The sequence below is a fragment of the Cyanistes caeruleus genome, chromosome 2 (assembly GCF_971803275.1).
Source record: "Cyanistes caeruleus chromosome 2, bCyaCae1.hap1.1, whole genome shotgun sequence".
NCBI lineage: Eukaryota > Metazoa > Chordata > Aves > Passeriformes > Paridae > Cyanistes > Cyanistes caeruleus.
Window position 1 is genome coordinate 7,530,589 of NC_141702.1, and position 22,573 is coordinate 7,553,161.

At 38.6% G+C, this 22,573-nt stretch overlaps 1 protein-coding gene across 2 annotated transcripts in view; it reads right to left on the reverse strand.

Annotated features, from left to right (window-relative positions):
- MFSD2B (MFSD2 lysolipid transporter B, sphingolipid) overlaps positions 1-22,573 on the reverse strand; it is a 38,722-nt gene that overhangs the window by 14,791 nt on the left and 1,358 nt on the right. Inside the window, exons 2-8 of one of the 2 annotated variants that reach the window (XM_023924323.2) lie at positions 18,316-18,432; positions 14,355-14,479; positions 10,744-10,867; positions 9,477-9,555; positions 5,441-5,610; positions 1,030-1,120; positions 814-935 (exon numbers count right to left, since the gene is read on the reverse strand). In XM_023924323.2, the coding sequence (XP_023780091.1) occupies positions 814-935; positions 1,030-1,120; positions 5,441-5,610; positions 9,477-9,555; positions 10,744-10,867; positions 14,355-14,479; positions 18,316-18,432 (828 nt within the window). The remainder of the gene's footprint in view (positions 1-813; positions 936-1,029; positions 1,121-5,440; positions 5,611-9,476; positions 9,556-10,743; positions 10,868-14,354; positions 14,480-18,315; positions 18,433-22,573) is intronic. The other variant, XM_086875698.1, reaches the window with a different exon arrangement.

Genomic DNA, 22,573 nt, shown 5'->3' on the forward strand with positions numbered 1-22,573 from the left:
CAAAAATGTGATAATTATTTTATTTTCAAAATAAAGCAAACTTTGAGTGATATATACAAGTTCAGAGTGAAATAATATATTTACTGAATTGAATATGTCTTAAAAGTCAGGATTAAAAAGCCTGCTGTACTTATGGGGAGTGAGGGTTTCTTACTGAGGGATTTTTCTACAGCTCCTCTCTATGGGAGGATGCACCACATCTTTTCGTGACAGCCACATCCAATTGCAGGTCCTCATTTCAAAATGAGCTCTACCTAACTCTGAAACAGGTGAGGCCTCCTGCCTCTGAATATCTTCTTATTCTGACCTAATGCCTTCCATCACAAAAGACTCCACAAGACCCAGTTCAGCCACTATCTGAGAGCAGTCACCTATGCAAAGGAAAGGGGCAACAGTTTAAAGCACAGAGAGAGGAATAGATAGAAGAGAAAAAGCATTCTCTAAGCAACTGAAACCACAGGAGACTGTGCATGGGTAACACAGAATGACCCAGACTGGGTCACTAGGACTAGTTCTTCACCTTTTATGAAAAAAAAAAAAAAAAAAAGAAAAAGAAAAAAGAAAAAAGAAAAAAGAAAAGAATCTTTAAATGGTCAGGACTTTTGCTTTGTTTCTGTTTTGTAAGAACCATCTCCAGCCACACAGGATCCCAGGCACGAAAGGAGGACTCTGGTTCCCTACTGATTTACAGGGGAAGGCAACACCCCCCAGATCACCCCTCCAGTCACCAGCCAAAGGTTATTTGCATTTCAGACTCTCCCACGCTGGGAGTGGAATGAGGCCAGCACACAGACTGAGAGGGTCTGAAGTTACCTGAACTGCTGTCGAGATGAGAAGAAATGAAGCTGTAAGCTTCACATATGGACCATGCTTCATGGTGAGTGCAAGCCCCTTACAAAAAGGAATTGCTCTGTCTGATTTTAAGGCATAAGGATCTAAGAGAAGCAGAATACATAAAATAAAAATCTTTTCAGTACAGGAATGTGAAATAACTATCATTAAACTGAGGCATATTTAAATATAACTTACCATCCCTTTCCTTTACTCCAAGAAAAAGAATGACAATTCCAAGAAGATACACACCTGCTATGACCCCTGCTGCAATCATGTAAACTTTTGCCTTTCAAAAGGAAAAAAAGACATTTGAAATTGTGACAGGAGAATGACAAGTCATTATGAAAATTTCAGTCCCTTTTTGGTAAGCCACCTGAAAATGAAGAAATACTCATCTGCATACAGCCAAATGCCTGTCTGCTACCTTGCTGAAAAATGTTCACTTCTGCAGTTCCTTTATAAACCACACCTGCCTTAGGACAAATTCAGGGCATATAAGTATATATTTCTTAAAAAAAAAAAAAAGAAAAAAGAAAAAAAAATGAAGCAGTGAACAAAAGGGTTACTGTGTTGGCAACCTGAATATTTTAAAAATTTGCTTATGTTGAGACTAACTACAGACATACACAGTCACCTAATCAAAACCATGCATCATCCACAGAGGCATTCTCATTTTCAGTAAGTCCAGTTGATCTGGCTACACAGACCACAATCTGGAATTTCATGGTGGATAGGAGAGCCCTCAGTACTGATGTAAACATGATGATAATAATGGAAATTATGGATTTTAGAAATCATACTTACATGCCAGTGTTTTGTGTATGGTACCTTGCATGCTGGTTTTCCCACTTATTTAGTGAAATATCCAAGCAAATTCAGAAATCTTTGCTTCCATTTAGCCAGGGGAGAAAAGCCTCCAAGGATACTTCCCACACCACCAGATCACACTTACTGCTGCTAACTCTGATTACACTGACTTTGGATTAAAGCTTTAAAAAAATAACTTAGTTGAAAGCTATTTAAAAAACTATTAAAACTAAAAGCTATTAAAACTATTAAAAAATAGTTTAAGTTTAAATTGCTTAGTTTAAGCAATTTTTAAAAAAATGCTTTAGTATAATGTAATAATTAACCTGATAATGTGTTATCAAAGATAGCTTATAGAGCTTTGTGAAACAATGATTACTTGATAGGATAACTGAATTCCAATTTATTGGTTATATGTTGTAGATGAAGTTATTGTAAGTCTAAGAAGAAGTTGGTAAAAAAAATGCAATTACAAGAATGTACTTCAAAATATGAAGACATTAGTATAGGTGCAAATTTATCCAGATGAACCATGTAAGAATAGAAAATTTTCAAGAAAGCTGCTTTTGTTAAGATGTTTACATTTCAGAAAATAACATGGTGAGATATAGGAATGCAGCACTATTCTTCAGAGCTAGAAATTAAGTAACAGAGTACTTTCACACTGTTGGTTATGGCTTGCAGAGAATACAGAGTGCAGCAGTGGAGACCTGAATTCATTTAAACAAGGCAATTTCAGCCTGAAATGTAGCTGAGCCAGGAGAGAAGGGGATGAAAAACAAAGATGGCAACAGGACTCCTTTATTAATTCTCTATTTTGTTTTTATGTATTTGTTAATTTGCTTGAAGCATTTGAATTAAATGTTGTGTTTCATAGGCCATCATTAAATGTAATTTGAGCTTAAACCATCAAGGATACTCATGGCAGGCCAAGTAAGATTCTCTAACCCTGAACAAAACTTGTTAGACCATCTACAACTCTATCAATATTCATGTTTGGTTTCCAGTAATAAAGATCCATTCGTAAGCTTATAGTAACAGCTCCAGGAGAGCTTAAAAATAACCATTTCTTCCTCTTCCTTTCTTTCAATAAGGAGAAAAATAATATCAAGTTGTTCACTAAGTGCTTTTTAAAACTATATGTGCTCTTGAGCAGCTAAGAATTAGTCCTTGTGACAGAAAGAGTCAGACTCCTGAAAGGCATTAAAAGAAAGTCAAGGTTTGCCCTCTTCTAAATATTTCCTGATGGAGGTACTTCAAATTCAATTAATCTAGTCTTGCCTCAACTTGTAACTTAATGCCTATCAGCCATACAACCAAAATTCAAGATCCATCAAGATCCAATTCAAGATCTCCTCTTTACTGTGCAATTAATTAGGTGCATATTCTGCTGTGTGTGGTGTGAACAAAGGGCAGGTTTCCAGTCACTCTGCAACTTCTTCAGATCTGAAAAATGTTTGTGTCTGAAAGCTTTCCCATCATTTCCCAGTTTCAGTATCTAGTTTAATGAAAGATAATGCCTCCATCTACAAACTCTGGCTACTGTAGGCTATAGATTTCTGTTAGTTTTTCAAAATAAAAAACTACTTGACATTCACCTCATTGTGAAGTTCCTTTCTCAATCTCCCTCCTACCTCAGAAAGGACAGGAAAGTACATGTGGTTAGACAGACAGGAAATAAATCAAGATTGTGTAATTTTTTTCCCTTGAAAGCCATTTCAGAGATTTCAAAATAGAAATTGGGGAATTTAGTCTGAAGTAGATTCAGATAGGGAATCTGCTGTGCAATGAAATTGTTTGTGCCATGACTTTTCAAGATACTCACCCCAACAATTCACAGAGGTGTAATAAACACAGTAGTGTTCTAAATCAAATCATTGTCCCAGAAGCTAAAAAGGAAGGCAGGATGATGTTCTGTGTCTTGTTGAAACACACACCACAAGTTACCAAACAAGCATCTTCAAAAACACCTTATTCAGCCATAAAATGGCGTGGCCACTTAGAGAAGCAGCCCAGCTGTCCTCTGACTATTGCCCAGATCAGCTCTATCAGCCTGTGCCAACAAAAACAAGGATCAGGTGGCACAGAGGCAAAGGATAGGAATGGGGGGAGGCAAGGTTTCATCCCTTTCCTAGACCACCAGTGCTGAAGCCAGTGTGCAAATCCAAAACATAGATAAAAACATGCCTTTAGTTTGTGATTTTACTGCTGCTGGAGCATGATAATAGGAGCTACTCCACTGCATTAGGAAGAGCACAAATATGTATTTTCTCATTTACATCAAGCATTTGAGATTAGATTCAGGTCACAGAATCTTCTTCATGGATATTATATATACAGGTTGGTACTTGCACTGACAGAGCAACAGATGAAAGTATAAAAAGAAAGGATGAATGCAGCAGTTGGTAACTTGGAACCAACAATCTGCTGATTTCACAAGTGACATAGGAAAAAACACTACACAATGTAATTGTTTAAGTCAGAGTCTCTTTCAAGACCACTGCAATCAATGGAAGACTATCAAATTGTGCTAACTGAGGTTTGGATCAGGTTTTAGGTTTTCCTCCCAGATATAAAACTTTGTTTCTCAAAAAATATAAAACTCAAGTACAAGGAGATCAAATTATGTATGCAAAATTACAGGAAAAGCCTGTCATGGGAATTTAAATAAACAAGCATGGATCCCTAGGTTCATTCCACATGTTAACCACTGAGATCTGCCCCCACTAATGGGCTGTTACCAACCATTTACTTTCAACAGTGCTTCGTATCCTCACAAAAGTACAGATTCCAAATAGGACTTAGAGTTTCATTAACAAAATTGCCATTGGTCTGTACAGGAGATCTTCAGTGGTAACTCCTTTGGAAATCAGTGTTGCTGAACTGAAAGATCCTGCTGTAGCCAACATTTTTTCATGGAATCATAGAATGATTTGGATTGGGTGGGACTTTCAAAGATCATCTCTTTCTAACCCCTTGACATGGGCAGGGATATCTTCCACTATCCCAGGTCGCTCTGAGCCACATACAACCTGGCCTTGAACACTTCCAGGGATGGGGCATCCACAGTTCCTCTGGGCAACCTGTACCAGGGCCTTGTCACTCTCATTGTAAAAAAAAAAATAAAAAAAAAAAAAAAGTCTTCCTAATATCTAACCTCTTTCAGTACCTCCCTAATGTACCCTATTTCAGTTTAAAACCATTCCTCCTTGTCCTGTCACTACAAGCCTTAGTTAAAAGTTTCTTCCATCTTTCTTAAAACCCCCTTTTTTTGTACTGAAAGGCTGCAATAAATTCTCCCTGGAACTTTCTCTCCTCCAAGCTGAACAAATCCAGCTCTCTCAGTCTGTATTCACAGGAGAAGTCCTCCAACCTTCTGACCATTTTTGTCTCCTCTGGCTCTGCTCTAACAGGTCCATGTATTTCTTGTGCTAGGGACCCTAGGACCAGATGGAATATTTCCAGAGAGGTAAACTGCTTTTCTTATTAAGCTTATATAAACTGTAAATCAGCCCCTGGTGAAAACAAAGTGTGGCCATGTCCCTTCCAGCTGCTTTATGGGTTTGGCACCACCTGCAAAGCTCCTCAAAGAAATTCTGGTGTCACACTGAGGAGGGGTTGCAAAGACAGCAAAAATGGAAATCATTGTCTGCAACAAGGTCATTGCCCCAGCTCAAATCACATCACAGATTTCAAGGAAGTTGTGTTCATGCTCATCCAGCTGGATATGATATGGTATTAGAGAAACATCCCCACTGTCCTCTGTAGGATATTTTAGTGTGCTCCCATAGACACTTACCTGATGAGACAGGGGATCTGAGGGGTCTGGAATGCTGGGAGTGTCATGCCAGGAGTCAGTGGTGTTTACTGAGGGATTCACAGTGCAGTGAGGAGAGACATGAGCACTGGCCACAATCTGCCCCTGAAGTGCAGCTCCAATCAAGGTCCCAAGAACTTCCATGGTCATTCCTAAAGAATAGAAGCACAAATGTGCACTGAGGATGAGAATCTTGCTCATCTGTCTCACTGAAGATAAATGTAATCAAACCATTTCCTCTTACAGGAATGAGCAATGCCAAGAACTGAACTGAAAGGTCAGTCATGACAGTTTCAAGGAAAGAGAGTTTTGTCATTTATTTTCTGATGAGCTTTGAGAAGCATCATCCATGAAAGAGCCTTTTCTATACAAGCTGCATGAGAGATGGGAATGCTGAGATTAAGAGACACAAGGGGATAACGCGGAGATCTTTCATCTTGAGGACCAGAGTGGAACAAATTTTTAAATGCCATTTTTTCCAAAGCAGGACTTGGAGTCATGACGTCAGACTGAGTATCAAACTTGACAGCAACTTGTGAAACAAGTTATCTTATCTAATCAGACATCTGAGTCCTCCAGCTGTAAAATAAAGTGATACTTGCCTCAGGTTTATAGAAATAGTGCAGCTACAAAGGTCTTGGAAAAAGCAGGTGCTGTTGTTACTTGCCTAAGGCCAAAGTCATGCAGATCTACCTACTTCAACCTAAGACAACGATTCAGATCATTAATTATCACCAGAAGAAGGAATCATCTAAAAAAAAACAATCAAAGCCTCCGTTTAGGAAACTACCTGTGGGCATCCTCTCATGAAATTGACCTGACCAGGTGTTGCAACTCTGTTAAGGAAAATGGTGAAAAATTTGGGTTCTAGACCCTCCTCGCTCTGAGGGATTTTAAGCCTCCTGTGCCTGTTTCTTTGCAATATGGCCATATCCATCATCCCCATGGCCAGGAGATAAACTGAATTCCTGTCCTAGCTCCAGAGACTCATTACACATTTTGCATAAAGATACTTTAGGGCTGAATGAACAGATTGAGGATGGGGACAAAGTCTCCTCATTTGGGAATGAACTTCTCATTGACCCAAATGTCAGGCTTTTTTCCTATTGTTTCTCTTTCAGTGACTCCCAGGGTCATATGTTCCTTTCTGAGAAGCACCATGGAGGATTCTGAAGGGATGCTTCCAGAGCAGGTTGTGTCCTGGTGGTTATCATGCTCCCTCTGGGAAGTGACAGGTGTTTCAAAAGCTCCTAGGTTCATGTTTATTCAAGTCTCCTGATCTGTAACAGCCTTCCTAGGTGACCTCAGACTTTTTGTGCGTCCCTGTAAACGAAAATAAATTCTTCACCATCCAAAGGGAGGGCAACGCACACAGATTGTGAGGGGTTCAGACAGCACAGCAATGCAGGCCATGTGCAGCTATGCAAGATCCAGTAAGGAAAAGGGAAGAGAGGCTCCCTAGGAGACCTGGACCTTTTAAACCACTGCTACTTTGTTCCCAAACTGAGAATGCCTTTGAGTGGAAAATTTGAGGCACCGTGTAACAGTAAGGGAAGTAAAAAAAGCCCCTTCCCCAAACTTCACATCCAATCTTACCAGCAATGCTGTAATTCAGTCCATGCACACAAAAATCCTGGCAGATGGTGGAAATCTAACCCAAATCTGGCCTGAAGTGTTTGGACACAAACTGGTCTCAGTTGGGCGCTGCAGAGCTTCCAAACTCAGTGCAAAGGCAACACACTCAAATCACACCTTTCATTCAAAACACCACCTACACATTCATAACCTTTGTCTAGGCTCCTCATCTGCATTTTATCAAGCACTTGCATAGAATAAAACTCAGAAGTGTCATTAGAGGCACCAGAAAGACAACCACTGTGAAACTTCATTTTCTAAGTAGTAGCAAGAGCTGAGGAACAGGTATCCTTCAAAGTTCTTGTGTGCTCAGAATTTATGATGTATTACTTTCCACATCAGTTGATAAAGCTGATCTGCCAGCAGATTGTACCTTGAAGTAGGTTACATTTTGGCCAGAATATAAGTAGGAATTATGTTAAAGCAGCTTTGGAATCCAGTATTTCTACTCTGCATTAATAGCAACAGCAGAATAAAATTTGTAATAAGCAGTTCTGCTTGTCTCCAGCAGAGGGTAATGGATCCTCTGATCCCAACCTTATTTTTAAGAGCACACTTCATATTACACAGCTGTTTTTCTTTAACAGTTGAAGAAATGCCTGAACAACAGACTGCATCCAAGACAGTCTATCAACAAGAACTCTCTATGAAGCCCAAAGAGAGGCAAAAGTGTTTAAGTAAAACAAAAAAGAAAAATATTAAAAACAAGGTTCTCACATAAGCATTACAATTAAAACAAAATTTTTCTCCAAACAAATATATCAACTTAGACAAAAATACCAACATCTGAAAAGTCAAAACTATGGTTCATTCCACCACCTTAATTTGGTTTAGGAGAACAGCTGTACAATCAAAAGTTAAACTCTTTCTGAACAATAAAATGACACTATAAATGTGTGACACCTTCCAGCCATGAAGTTCAACAGCTTTTATAAGTTTCACATGCTGATGAAGCCCAGCATAGCAGACCAGAAAGCACATTTATTTGGATCACAGCCTCTGAAGACATAAAACCAGACAATAGAAAACACTAGGTACATGGGTTTAGCTAGAATTTAGGCCAGATGACTCAGAATACAATCAGTGCCAAAGAATACAACACAACTGGAATCTCCTGCTGTTTAGTCCTGTCCTGTGACTGCCAGTCCAGACTTTTTCTTAAAGATAGTTGATGATAATGCAAATTACAATGTTCCGTGTCTCTGGAGAGGGATTGGGCTGCTCAGGGGATTTCGTATCTAGAATTTTGACATTACATTTTTAGTACTTTTTGCTATTTCACTGTGCCTCTCTGGGTTTCAACATAATCAAGTATGTTGAGGGTTAGAAGGACTAATGGAAGAGAAAAGGGATCTTGCTAGGAAGAGAAAACAGATGCCACAAAAAAACCTACAAGTTATTCTAAAGGAACACTGTAAGGACAAGTTAAGACATAGAAAAGTCTTTCATGTAATATTTGACTTTTTTCTCTTTACCTTGCTTAATGCAGTTACACAGTGAAGAAGGCATGAGAACAGAGCTGAAGAGGGCAAGAGGGGAGGAAACTGTTCTTGCATTCAGTTTATGATCTATACAGGAAATCTTGAAAATATTTTCACTGCACTTTTTTTGGTCTGATTGATTTGCTTCAAAGCTAAAATTTTGTCTGGTTTTGGTTGTTGAAGAGCCAGAGATACGGTCTGGAAAGCCTCATTCTTTTAACTAATACACTCAGAGGATCTGAACAAGATCTGCCTTTAAACTTCCAGGTGTATGTAAGAATTAATTAAAAAGTCACAGATGAAATGAAAAAAGAGATTTCAGTTGGTGCGAACATGCACACAAAATTACTTTCCTTTTTGGTGAGGTTAACTGTCTTGGTTCTATGAGTTCTCAATTTTTTTTCTGAGAAAATAGGGTTGGGACTTGAATTCATAACACAAAACACAAAATCTGAGGAAATATCAACTAAAAAAAAGACAGCAACAAAACAAAACAACAAACCCCAAATAAAAGCAAAACAAAAAACTCCTCAAAATTACTTTCATACTTTCTTTAATTGAATGTTTCTTGGTTTTTCCCTTACAAATCACCTTTAAATTAAATCAATATTCCTTACCCTGACTTGGTTAAGAGTGATTTTTTATTGTTTCCTCTGGCTAGCAATAAACAAAAAAGAGTTTATAGCTAATCAGACAATTTGAGACAATTAAATATTAACATCTCCTATTTAACTAGAAAAATGCAATTCCTTTGAAGACAAATTAGTTTTCATCACATATTAAAACATTCTTATAAAAGTCCAGTTTAGGAATACAAATCACTAGGAACTTCCTATAGATTAAGAAGGATTTTCAATAAAACTCAGACCAAATCCCCAAGAGACAACCCAGATCACACTCACGATATGCTGTTGCAGAATCTCTGTCCTTCTGGTCTGTGCTGAGAAACATGGTGAGGGCAGAATATGGTACTTGGAATAACTATGGAAAGAAAGAACATGACTTAGGAAATGTCAGGGTAAAGCTGCTGTATGTCTTTGATATCCAAGAAAATGGTTTAATGGGACATTGGAATTAATTTAGTACATCAATTCAGAACACTGAGAACCCTAAACCGATTTTTTAGCACAAAGGCCTGCCTTTTCTTTCCGGTTTGTAAAACACATAAAAGGAAAACAGTACATTTCAGAATACAAATAATAAATAATAAAATACCCAGAGGGTTTACCTTGATGTTGCACTCCTTCAGTTTCCTTGGGAAAACATCCTTCACAGAGAGACCCAAAAGAATTTTGCTTTCTTTGCACTAGGACACTATTGTGTTCCTAGCTTGAGCTAACCAATAGGAATCAAAGCCATAAAGAAGAAATACAGTTTTCCACTTTATTCAAGCCAGAAGACTACAAAAATACACAAAATATTTCAAATATCAGTCTAACTATGTAAATCCAGGAGATAATAGTGAAAACAACCCTCTCTTTCAGCACCGTTGTGCCATACAATCCTTAATTTGAGTTATGCATAAATTAAGATCACTGCAAAGTGGAACTGGGACATAAACCTGCCTGAACAACCACGTTCTCTGTGGTGTTCCCACCACAACAGAGATCTGTAGCCAAATTAAATCTTGCACTCTGCATCACACAGTGTTTGTACAAAATGCATTTCTGCTCTCCTCCATCAAAAATGGCAAGTGTGTAGGCTTTCAAATCTCTGCCATGAAAACTGTGTTCCTCTTTCAAAAGAAAGAGGAAAGAATTCTTAAAAATCATTATGGATGTCTTCTGGACCATCTTTCTACTGGGGAAACAAAGGACTTAGGGAAATATTCAAGCTTAACATAGGAATACAGAATTCCTAATCTGCTCCTGAGAACAGAAGTCATGAGAAGTTGGATTTCTAACTAGAATTAAGAAACTGAACATCTGTACAAGAAGGAGTTGAGAGCACTGGAGGTAACCTGGATGAATTAGCAGTTCATTTACCAGAAAAAGCATTGCCAGAAACCATCAGCCAGCAGAGTTTGATAAAAGGACGTCTGCCTGTCCCTTAACCTCACTAGAAGTTGAAGTAAAATGTGAAAACAAGTTTATTAAATATGAATGCTTTAATATAGACAGACAACAAGCAAGTTACTGCTGAGAACATCAAGACCTGTAATCTACTTACTGTGGTCAGTGCTTGGAAAAGGCAGTGGAAAGTCAGATACCAAGCAACTCTTCCTGATACAAATGGAGGAGGGTACCACATTAAAAAATAGGAGACTATAGTGAAGGGTGTACATGCCAGCACCCTGAGAAGAAAATTAACACACATCAATAATCCCAAAATAATGATAGCAAAGCACATTAAGTTTTCCTGCTAATAATCAATATAACACAATTTATTTTACATGCAGTTTTTCTAACTGCAGCAATGTATGTTTTAAATATCAAAAGTCAGTGTGCATTGAATCCACAGATTAATATAAAATATATTAATATATTCATTATATATAAATATATAAATATGTTATATATTGTTTATACTACTATATTAATATTAATACAAAATATATAAATACACAGATTAATACTTTCATCATGTGGAAGAAAAAACAGCAAATCTGAAAGAAAAGAGCTACACTTAAGCTTATATCCCATTCAGAAGAGACATAATTTCCTTTCACATGCACTGTAATAGCACACCTATATTGCCATTCCTTGGCAAATGTCTCAGATTATACATTTATTAGAAAGAATCACTGAAAACTAAGCTCTGTCATCATGTCTTTGCATACTCCAGAAAATTTTACATGAGTTTACTAACTATTGAGATTCTCTCTTCTAATTTTAGTGCCTTTGGTTTTCCCCTGAACTTAGTCTCTTCGCTGCTACTTTAAGCAAGTGCAAATACATTGATACACTTAAAAATACTGAAAAAAGCCTAAGAGACAATGGACAGCCTTGTTGTGAAAGCTCCTACACTCTGTGTCTAGTTGGGTATATGAGCATTTCCTCCATTTAATTCCTAATCACTTCAAAAACAAAAGGATCCTCTTTAGAGTGGAAGGTGGCTTAAAAAAAAGAAGCACAGAAACTTATATTCCAGACATTGCCATTAACCAGCAATGGTTAATGACATTAGTCTAAAACCTATTTTCAGACAAATACTTGTCTGAACTTGTCAAATTTGTCAAACTCCGTGATAATGAATTGGTTAGCTGTAATTATTTCCTAAAAGTCTGAGCTGCAGCATCAGGCCTGTCCTGTATTCTTGTAAATCAGGCACTGAACAATGTATTTAGATGACCAAGATCCTAACAAAAATTTTCCAAACACATAAAAGGGAAAACAGATTAATCCCTTCACAACAGCACTACTGACATTGGGGGTCAGCTGATTGTTTTGCAATCGTGAACTGAAAACCTGGAATACAAAAGAATAATGTGGGTAAATAGTTTAGTAAAACAATGGCTTTCCCACACTGCTCTTTGGGATGGACAGCATCACTGGGAGCTGAACATTTACCGGGAAAGTGCCAGGTTCTGGTATTCTCTGTCCCTCTGGTCCCCAGCCCACAGTTCACCCACAGCAATGGAAAACATAAGGGGAAAATCCTAACACATCTCAGGGCATCTGCCTTCCTCTCCAAAAGCATGAGCTCTTCCAGATGGTGTCCAGGCAGAGTCACCACACTAAATACCTTCACAGTCACTTTTTCGTGAAACTTTTTAGCAGCAACCCTCTTGGTATTGTTCTGCCTTTTCCCACATTTTCCTTTTCTCTCTAATGCCAGGGAGTTTTCAAAGCCTTGCTGGAGTTGCTGAATATCTGATTGCCAGCTATTATCTCTTCTGACAAAATGTTCGACCAGAATTTCAAGTCAGTGTCTGCTTCTGCCTTTTAAAGCCATTAAATAAGTGATTGATGACTTTGTGTTATATTGAGGACAGTATTAAGCGATAGTTAAACATTCACTTCCCTTACTAATGTTCCTACTTTGCTGGCAAGCTTTTCTGACTGAAAAAATGCCATTACTTCATTCTAGAATATTAAGAAGTCAGAAAACATTCAAAATACTAAAGTATTTTTAAGCTAAGAGAAGCCCCATTTTTTGCTTTGTGAAAAAATGGCCTCTCAAATGTCTAGGAACAGAATTCCCATGAAAATATTGGTGTTACCAAATAAAACCAGACAAAATATTCCTGTAAAGAAAGCAGCTGTTTGATGAAAGGTAGGGTTAGATAAGCACTTTTCCTGTAAGAAGTGCAAGATGTGCTGGAGCTGGTTTACAGTGAAAAAGGCTAATAAGCTCATGCTTGTGCTGGGACAGGAATCATTCTTACACCAATGTAACACTAACAATAAACACATGAAATTGCTGTATTTTCAGAGAACTTAAAAAAAGAAAAAAGCATCAAAATACTTCTAATGGCATCTGTATAAAAATTTCACTGTTTTCCTTTTGGAGAGCTTTCTTACTTGGTTAATTCAGTAGTCATTAAAACCACACCATTTACCTGGCCTCCAACCAAATCCTGAAAAGAGAAACAGCATCAAGCTCCTCTTTTCCCATGAGACTTGACAAAATGCTTAACTTCAACCTGAAGGCCCTGTTCCTACTGGGCCAAGAGCAGCACATCTCAGCCTTCTTCCAATGTGTACTTGCCTTCTCTAGTCAGATAAAAGCTGACCATGGACAAGTTTCTGTAGCTGTTGAACTGCACAAGAGCAAGAGAATCAGCTAAAAAACTGCTCATTTTCCCTGAAATTTCAACTTCATTGCTCAGGACACATTTACTCTAAGATTTTTGTTGCAAATCAAGTTTTTGGGTTATATCAATTAGAAATTCTCAATTAATTTAAAATATCTTACAAGACATCCATATAATGTATGAGATAAAATTATGAAAAAGTCCCTATTACACAAAGTAGTCAATCTCCCCTTGGCTTCCAAAACATTAAAATACAACAAACACATGCCCTGTGGCATAGATGTGCTTGAGTTCCTCTAGCATGGCTCAATGACCCAAATCTTTTCCAATTTTTCTTGCTTCACACCTGTCAGTCTCGTTCCTATATGGGCAACATTCATTGTTCTCTCCTTGGAGCACATGGAGAGCGTGTGCACGTAGGTAAGATATCACGTGAAACATCACACACTTCCTTCACAAAAACATCAAAACCTTACAGCATCTCACTCATTGTAAGGGTCATGGTGATTTTTATTGAACTATTCTGACTAAAGGGTGTAGGAGACGCAGGGCTCTGGTAAGTGTGGTAAGAGCAGCCTCCCACAGTGCCATGGCAGTGCTGGCTGCTGAGCCCGTGGTGTCACATCTATTCCACATCCACACACACTTCTGCTCTACATCTGTTCATGCATCCTTCCCTGAACTGAAAGGCCTGGGGAGTTAAAGGAGCTCCTAGAAGGCTGATGTGAGATGTGAGGGCACTCTAGGAACATAAGTATAACTTTGTGGAAGAGTGAAGTCAAACTAAAGAAATCTAGACAAAGATCAAAATTCAATCACAGATTTTAAAAAGTTTTAGATGTCAGCTTCCAGTTTTGCTAAAAATACTCTCTCTTGGCTTTATTCGTTTGAGACACCAGTGGTAGAAAATCTCTTCTGTGTTTTCATGGGTGAACAAGTAAAAGATGACATGGCAAATTTTAGTCTTTATTTTACATATGTGGAATGAATACAATCCCTGAGACTAATTCAGTGAGGTGGCTGTATAATCACAACAGCCAATATTCACATATATATGTAAATATACGTACACATTTATACTTACCAAGGCATGAGCCGGCCAATTTTTGTCCATCTACTTTTGCTAATAAAAAAGCCAGCAACAGGATCAGTAACTGCACCTGAGGCTTTGCCAATGAACAGCACCAAAGAGGCATGAAACGGAGTAATCTGAAAGTAGACAGAATACAGTAAACAAGAGCCATTGTTTCACAATACAATGAAACAGCATAAAGCAACCTTCCAGAAAAAAACACCTCAGTGTTTTAAAGAATAGTGATAGTTCATTTACAAAACATGTCTGCTGCTGTCATAGAAATTCCCATTGGTTACCCACAGCAAACAAATGAGACAGAGATTGGCACTGTGAATCAAGGGATCAGAAGGGAAAAATGTAAGGAAGGAAAGATCCAGAGTGTGTTTAGGATGAGGAAAATTAATCAGACAAATAGCAAAGTCCTTGTTTTAGTCATACAATCTGACAGAGTTCCTCTGTAATTACCCACTTGTTTTCCCCCCACATCTCCATCTCCCCATATCTTTATCTTGACCTCATCTACAAAATGGTAGAGGGGGCTGTTTACATGCAGTAATGTTTCTTCCTCTCCTGAGATTAGCAACAAGGCTGCCAACTGGTGGCATGTGGCTGAGGAAGAGGCTGTTGCACAACAGACTTTATCCACTCGGGACTCAGGGGTGACAACTGAATTGCGTAAGGCACATCTGTTCAAATCAAAGTTGCCAGCACGTGTCCATCACATCTCACTTGAAAAATGTTCATGGATTACACAAGAATAAAATGGCCAAGTAGAAAAACCTCTGAAATTAACCCAGGTGGACCATACTTTTAGTACCTATATAGAAATAGTTTATCCCAGGCAAAAGAGTTATTTTTTCACATGTATGTGTACAGAGCTTAGGAATTCCCATCACATAATGGTTAAAAAAGGTGGGTTCTCTTCCATGTGCTCAGTTCATGTCACTGCAATTATAGTCCTGAAAAAGAAAAGGTCATTGAAACCTATATAAAGGTGAATGTTCTTCACATCAATTATTGAGAGAAGCTTCTGAAAGAGCCTCTGTGGCTTAAACACAGTGAGAGCAGACAAGAGCCCTTCATCCCTGTGCTCCAACATAGCAGTGCTCCAAAGGCCTGGAAAACACAGCTGATACAACACCAAGCTTGAGCAGGTATCCCCTGCTTTCCTGCAAAGGATATCATCTCCCAGGCAGCATCACCAGGAACACAGCTGGTGCAGGTCTCCTGCCTGCAGAATCTGCTTAGGTGTCCTCTCAGAGGTGGAAGAAGGAAGCAGTGATCTCTGAATGTCCTGGATGACCAGCACAGAAGGCAGGTGCTATGGACTTCTGACATCACACCCATTACATTTTAGCCCAAATTAGGTGAAACTGCAGTGGCAGCCAATGTTCCTGTCACCACCAGCTCCAAGACATATACTCCACCCTCGAAAGTTTGTGGGCAGAGAGGGATTGGGAATGGCAGTGTCCAGCAGTTAACAACAATGGCTCTGCATTCCATTGCAGCGTGGTGGGATGAGGCTGGGATGAGCACTGGACTGTGTCCCACCTGCTTGCTGATCCACCTTTGCTGGCTTGTGCCCTCCCACAGCCACCAAAGGGTGGCAAGCATCCCACCAGCCCTGAGGCTGACTTGCCATGGGGGCTGCACTAGGACTGCCTGCAGGTCACCGCTGCTCCTCAAGGGACAGAGCAGCCAAAATAAGCACTAAATAGCAGTCAGAAATATAGAGGGGTTGAAATATTGTGGTTATGAGGGGGACAAGAACAAAAACCTACAGATTAGGTGAGTTCCACGTTCGTATTTTGTTTGGATAACTTGAACAGACTGAAAGGAAGTGGATATAGGAGGCACAGAGGTGGAGGAAAGCTTTGAGGAAAAAGCAAAATCTCTTTCATGTTAGGTGTGGAGACTGTAGTCACCCTGTCTTCATCATTGGTATGGGTTTACACTCCTGTTGGCTGCATTTTATTTCCTAAATCTAGATAGTGTCTGTCAGCACCAATGCCAGAAACTTCTCAGTGTTAATAAAATACAATTTAAAATATGCTAAATTTGAAAGGAATAAAGACCAGGATCCTTTTATCTGAGAATTTTTGTGTTCTCTAGCAATTTGACTCAAGGATCTTTTGTGTGGTTTGGATTTCCACTTATGGCTGTAGTCTATACAGGTAATTTAGGTGGAACAAGGAATTAAAATTGAAAACCTATAAGTTACAGAAAATGAATAAAAATACAATTTTCTTAGAAAGGATACAGATTATGTATGAAACATTACAATTGGTGACTTTCATATTCTCTCAAGAAGCTAAAACAGTTCTGATCTCTAAGTGGGCAAGAAATAAATCCAGGTAGTGACTAAATAATTAAATTCTCTCCTGAAAATTTATGGGAAAGAACACAGGATTTCAGAGCTATTTATCAGACCTTGAAATAAATCCTGTCCCTGCAGGACTACTTCAGAGAAAAAATTAAACCATCAGGGAACAAATAATTAAGCCCCTTAATGAAAGTGTAAGTATATTACTACAAACATTAAGCAAAATTATTTGGTTTCAGTAGAAGCTTGTTAATAAAATCATTATTTTGATATTACTTATTTAGGTAGTGCCCAAAGATACACGTATGGGACCTCAGCTTTCTGGACACTGTACAAAAACACACAAAGGAACAGTCCCTTGCCTTGAGAATTTTCAATCTCTGTGAGAAGCAAAGAATGGGGGAATCGTCATAGTTCTAAGCACCCTGGGAAAATGCTGTTGGAGTCTTTCTCATTCAGTTTGAGCTTCACCATCTCCAAAGGCTTGTACTGCCATTCTTGATGTCAGTGGGCAACAGCTTCAGTCAGAGCTGCTCCACCTGCCTGCTGTACCCCCAAGCTCCCTTTTCTACCTCCAGCTCCTCAGATTCCACACCATCCACTTCACATCTTTGACACTGCTGTCCAAAACTGGCTCCTTTTCTACATCTTGTGATTTTGATCTCAACAAGACACTCAAGATGATCTCAGCTGTACATGCACACCTTACTGTGCTGAAAATTTTATTAAGTCACAAGTCAGCTTTTAATACCAGACTTTTATAGGAAAAACATAAACCCAAACTGCTGGATACCTCCAGTCATAATATCCTGTCTTTAGACAGCAAGTGGGTAATGATTTCTGACCCAGAACCTCCTGTTTCTTCCAGTAAATAGGAACAGTCATCAGTGCTGAAGTGCCACCTGTAGTTTCAGAGCTGTTCTCACAGTCCCTACAATTTGGCCTCCTTGTCCTAGTTACCATGCATATATACAAAACAATCCAAAACAGTAAAAATTTCTTATGGATTGATTATTTTTTTTTTGTGTCTCTGATGTCCTGAAATCTAGCTGGAGCAGCTGAAAGTCAGATGAATAGGATGAGTCCTAGTGCTTTGTTTCACCAGGTCTGCTTCTGCACCAGAGAGCCATGGACTGGAAGTAAAGGACTTTCAGGAAGCATAACTCAGCTTTATTTGCCATTAAATTACCTTTGACAAACCACTTAAAAACTGTGTGAAATTATGTTGGCTACTGGGGGAAACTGGAGTGATTTTTAACTAAACCACATGAACTAAACTTCACAGCCTCAACATGTTGATATTAATGTTTTCAGATGTCTTGTATCTTACACTCTTTGACTCCTGACACTGAGAACAGATTTTTCTTGTGTCTGCAAGTGTGTGAGCTCTACAGCACCCAAAGTTCTAGTAACAATCCCAAAGTAAAAGTGAACAGCCATCTCAAGACAGAAAGAGAACTAGTGGGGGGAAAAAAAATTAATTCTGGACAAATCTATGCAGTTTCCAGGATGCTGAACAGCTAGAGGCAATGACAATGAGACGATTTAAAATATTTATTAATTAATTCCCCTTCTATCATTCCAGGGGCATAGCTGGCAATATCAGAGTTAAGTCTACAGTCTGCAAATGTTTCTTGTGCTACTCACATGGGCTATGTCCAGCAGGTAGATCTGCAGGAAGAAAGAAGCAGCACTCCCTGCCACTTGGTTTGGGGCACCTCCTATGGCATAGCACAGTTTGCTGCACACCGAGAGCCTGTACCCCTGTGTGAGAGGAAGCAGAACAAACCATGAGTAAACCAAGGTGCACAAGTTAAAAGCCACACAAGTGATAAGGTTAAAGTCTATAGTTAACACCACTTTAATGTATTTGCTTCATAGCTATTCCACTAATAAATCCGTACGCCTGCAATCCCTATCATCAACAAGCATTTGGGTGCTTGTTACTTTGATTTTTAATGGATTTGTTCTCTAATTCAGCCCCTGAAAACAGATTACAGTGTTCCTAAAAGTGACTTGTGAAGACCCTCAGGCCTACCTGCCTTCCTCTCACAAGCTATTAAAAGGAAACAAGTCTACCAACAAGCAAGAAGCAGTAGAGAAGCACTACACTATTATTTGAGCTTAGTTTTGTCTTTAAATGCTCAATTCATATTTTTAAAGGTTAAAAATTTTTACTTTAAAATAAATATTTATCTTATTAACCTTTCATAATAATAATTGATACATACTCTCATACCACAGTAATTAAGCAACATTCACAGAAAGTTCCACAGACTAAACAGATCCCAAACATTCATGCTTTGTTCCTTCCTTTGTCACAAAATCCTCGTGTGACACTGGCAAAGACACTTGACTTTGCACATCTTCCTTTTGACTTGACTTTTCTATATCTTTGTGAAAATTAGCATCATGTGATAAGTGATTTTGGACCCAAGTTTTTTTTAGAAAATCACTCCAAGTGTATTTAAAATTTTTTGCAAAAACTGTGCTGTCTCATTTGTCATTTGATGTTTGAAAAGTACCGTAAGCATGCAAGAATTTTCTCAAATATAGTAGCCAAGGAAGAATAAAATAAATGTTGAAAATAAGGTTGCATACCAGTAGTTAAAATATAAAAATTGCACAAGTAGAGGTTCTAATGAGGAATATGGTTTTTTTGTGGGTTTTTTTTTTTTTCCAATAGTAGGAGTTGCGGGATACTGGAAAGCCTTTCAAATAAATATAAGATTCAATGTTACACCATAAAATTCAAAATTAAGAAAGAAAATGACTCTTTGTTAATCTGTATTCCTTTCAGAGGGACAACACATCAAATCAAATTTTTAAATTTTAGGCTTTAGTCCCCCTTTAAAATTTGCTGTCAGCAGAAGCCAGGAAACATGAAGAGGAGCAGTAATACTAATCCTGGATCTTTTTCGTCTCTCTGAACTGACTACACAAGCCCTTAATTCTTATATTAGGTCAGGATGAAAATAGAGATACAGAAATGAAATCCACCACAATGATATTTTGACACATTACCTAATTTCTGAACATTTTTTAATTTACTAACCCATCATCTTTACTCTGTAACAGTTTTGAGAAGTTTTAGACTTCTAGGCAGTGCCTTTCATCATCTAAACATTTCCCTTTGAAAGGTTTTATCAGAATGGGTGTGAACAAACAAGTACAAGTATCAGGACTCCTTCCTTTTTGTGTTTTCCCAGAAAAAGACAGGGTGGGATCCCATTACTACACCCAAGGAAAGTGGACACCATCAGGGCATGAGCTGCAAACTGTTATCACCACAGCAGGCCTCACTTATGCTGCATTGGCAATTTTCTTTGTTGCAGGAAAAGAAAAAAAGAGTGATAAACAGTCACAAGACAGACTTCATCGTAACAATTATACTATTTAAATTGATAAGAGATTGCAAACAAAACAGACTATACACATATTTGATGTCCAAAGTAACTCTCCATTTTCCATACGTAAGTCCTACTAAATATGAGCTTTACTAGACTTGTGGGTCCACAGAATTTTGCTAGCTTGACCTACTGCCATCCCCTTGAGCTTTGCTCCACAAGCTATGTGCTTTAAAACTTTGTCTCACTTTTTTTAGTCATTCCCTTTTTTAAGTTTTATTTTTTTAGTCATTAAATTACATTAAAAGTTTGCTTTCCCTTGATGCTTTCCCTCCAAGCATTGGCAAGATGACTTTTAGCTGAAATCAAGAGATATAAAGCACTACTATGCAAATACTCTATCCTATTGCAACTTCAAAGCTGGAAAAAAACTTTTACATCCATAATGCTGCTTTCACACTTACTTTCACTAGTAATTTCCATAGACTCACAGAGTGGCTTGGGTTGGAGAGGACTTCTGAAGGTCATCTAATTCACCCCCTCTGCTATAGGCATGGACACCTTCCACTATCCCAGGTTGCTCTGAGCCCCACCCAACCTGGCTCTGAACACTTCCAAGGATGGGGCAGCCTCAGCTTCTCTGGGCAACCTGTGCCAGGGCCACAACACCTTCATAGTAAAGAATTTCATTCTTACTTGCTGCTTTTAGTTTGAAATCATTGCTCCTTGTCCTTTCAATAGCTAAGGCAGTGGTAAAACAGAAAAAGTGTATAATATGCATGATTCCAAAATGTTTTTAGAACAAGAAGAATGTCAGGTTCTTAAGAACTAATCTAATTAAAGCTGTGGTACATGAAATGGTCAATCAAGATCTAAACTTAAAGGCTGCAGGTGGTACTCCTGTCTTTACAGCAGTTTCATGGCTAGAAAATTGACAATCTTAGTACATTTTTTATGAAGTCTCACTGCAATTCCGCACACACCTAGAATGCTGCTCAACTACTCTCTGAACCATGCTCCCAGATCACCTTGAAGCAAAGTTAATACTTTGGTCACAGCAGTAGTTAAGTTTTAATTAAATTTTGGCTATGAATGTTATTTTCAGAATAAAACAAGCTGTCATATAGACATGGCCATACAGAGGTGTCCTGTCTGGTCACCCACAGAAACACAGAGAACCTGAGGCTCATGAGTTCCCTGGAAGGTAGGTTAAATCCTGCTCACTGTTCCATAGCTGTTTTCCTTTTATTTTGCCTAATTGCTTTTGGAACTTGTTTGTACATTAAGCCATAAACACCACAGCAGTTCTGCATGGAAATGAGACGTAGTGTGAAAGGAAATCTGCAGTGTCACTGCAGATCTGCTGCATGGCAATTTCATTGAGTGTCCCTGAGCTTCTAGCTGACGAGAAGCAATCCTTCAGACTCTACATTCTGGTGTGTCCTTCAAAAGGAAGCAGCCCACAGTAGATTTTTGCCTCTCCACGTTGAAATCATATGGTAACAACCGCATTTTCTGCCTCAGTACGCAATGGAAAGTGGTAAAAAGAAGATAGGACTCTGCACCAGAAAAGCTGAAGCATTTTCTTCTCTCTAACTTCCTACAATTAAGAGCACAGAAGATGCACAGGGCAACAGCTGTCTGTTACAGGATCTACAGGAGCAAGTCCCCCAGCCTTGGTTGGGTTTGCATGACATTGCTCATAAATGCTGACAGAAACTGTCTTGAGAAGGATAACACTGAGCAGGGCTGCGTGGCCAACAGCAGAGCACTGGCTATCAGCAGCTCACAGAGCTTTCCTCCAAGGGCTGGGTGTCCCTGCTGCATTACTTCCTCAAAAAACACAAAACACTTGGTTCCTGTGAAACCCAGCAAAAGTGTCATCACCTGTGCAGGTTCATCAGCAAGCTGAAAGTACTCCACAAATCAATAGAGGCAGGAATGTGTAGGCAGTGGTCAAATAAGGAATGAAACATAAAATTACAATCAAAATTTCATTTGGAGACCCCTGCGGTGTAGTTGAACTTCAACATCAAATTGCTTCTACAAGCTTTAGGAGAAAGCTTCAGTGAGATGATGATGGCATGAGAGGTAAGAGGAAGGTCAAACAAAGTTACAATATTTTTTGTTCTCAGATTAACCTGAAAAATTTGCACTTGCATACACTCTCATCATATCAAATTTAATTGTGCTTCAAGGCAAACCAAGAAAGCATAATAACTGAGAGATTTGATTTTGCTCCTTAAATAGAAAGCTTAAACATTGTTATGGAAAATTATTGCTTCTCCTACACTGTAGTTCCTTTATTTTTAATTCTCTTGTAAGTTAAAACCATACTTGTAAATTTTCTCTTCCCCAACAGAACAGAAATTGAATACAATATTTATAGTAGAACATCGTAGTTCTACAGAAAGTGTTTCAGCTCATTCAAAACAACTCAGCAACTGTTAGAGGCATAAGGAGCAGACGCATTTTGTCCTAAGCTATTCGTTATCAGTGGAGTCCAGAACTGAACCAACAAGTAATTTAAAAGCAGTAAGAACAGAGAGTGGAACCTG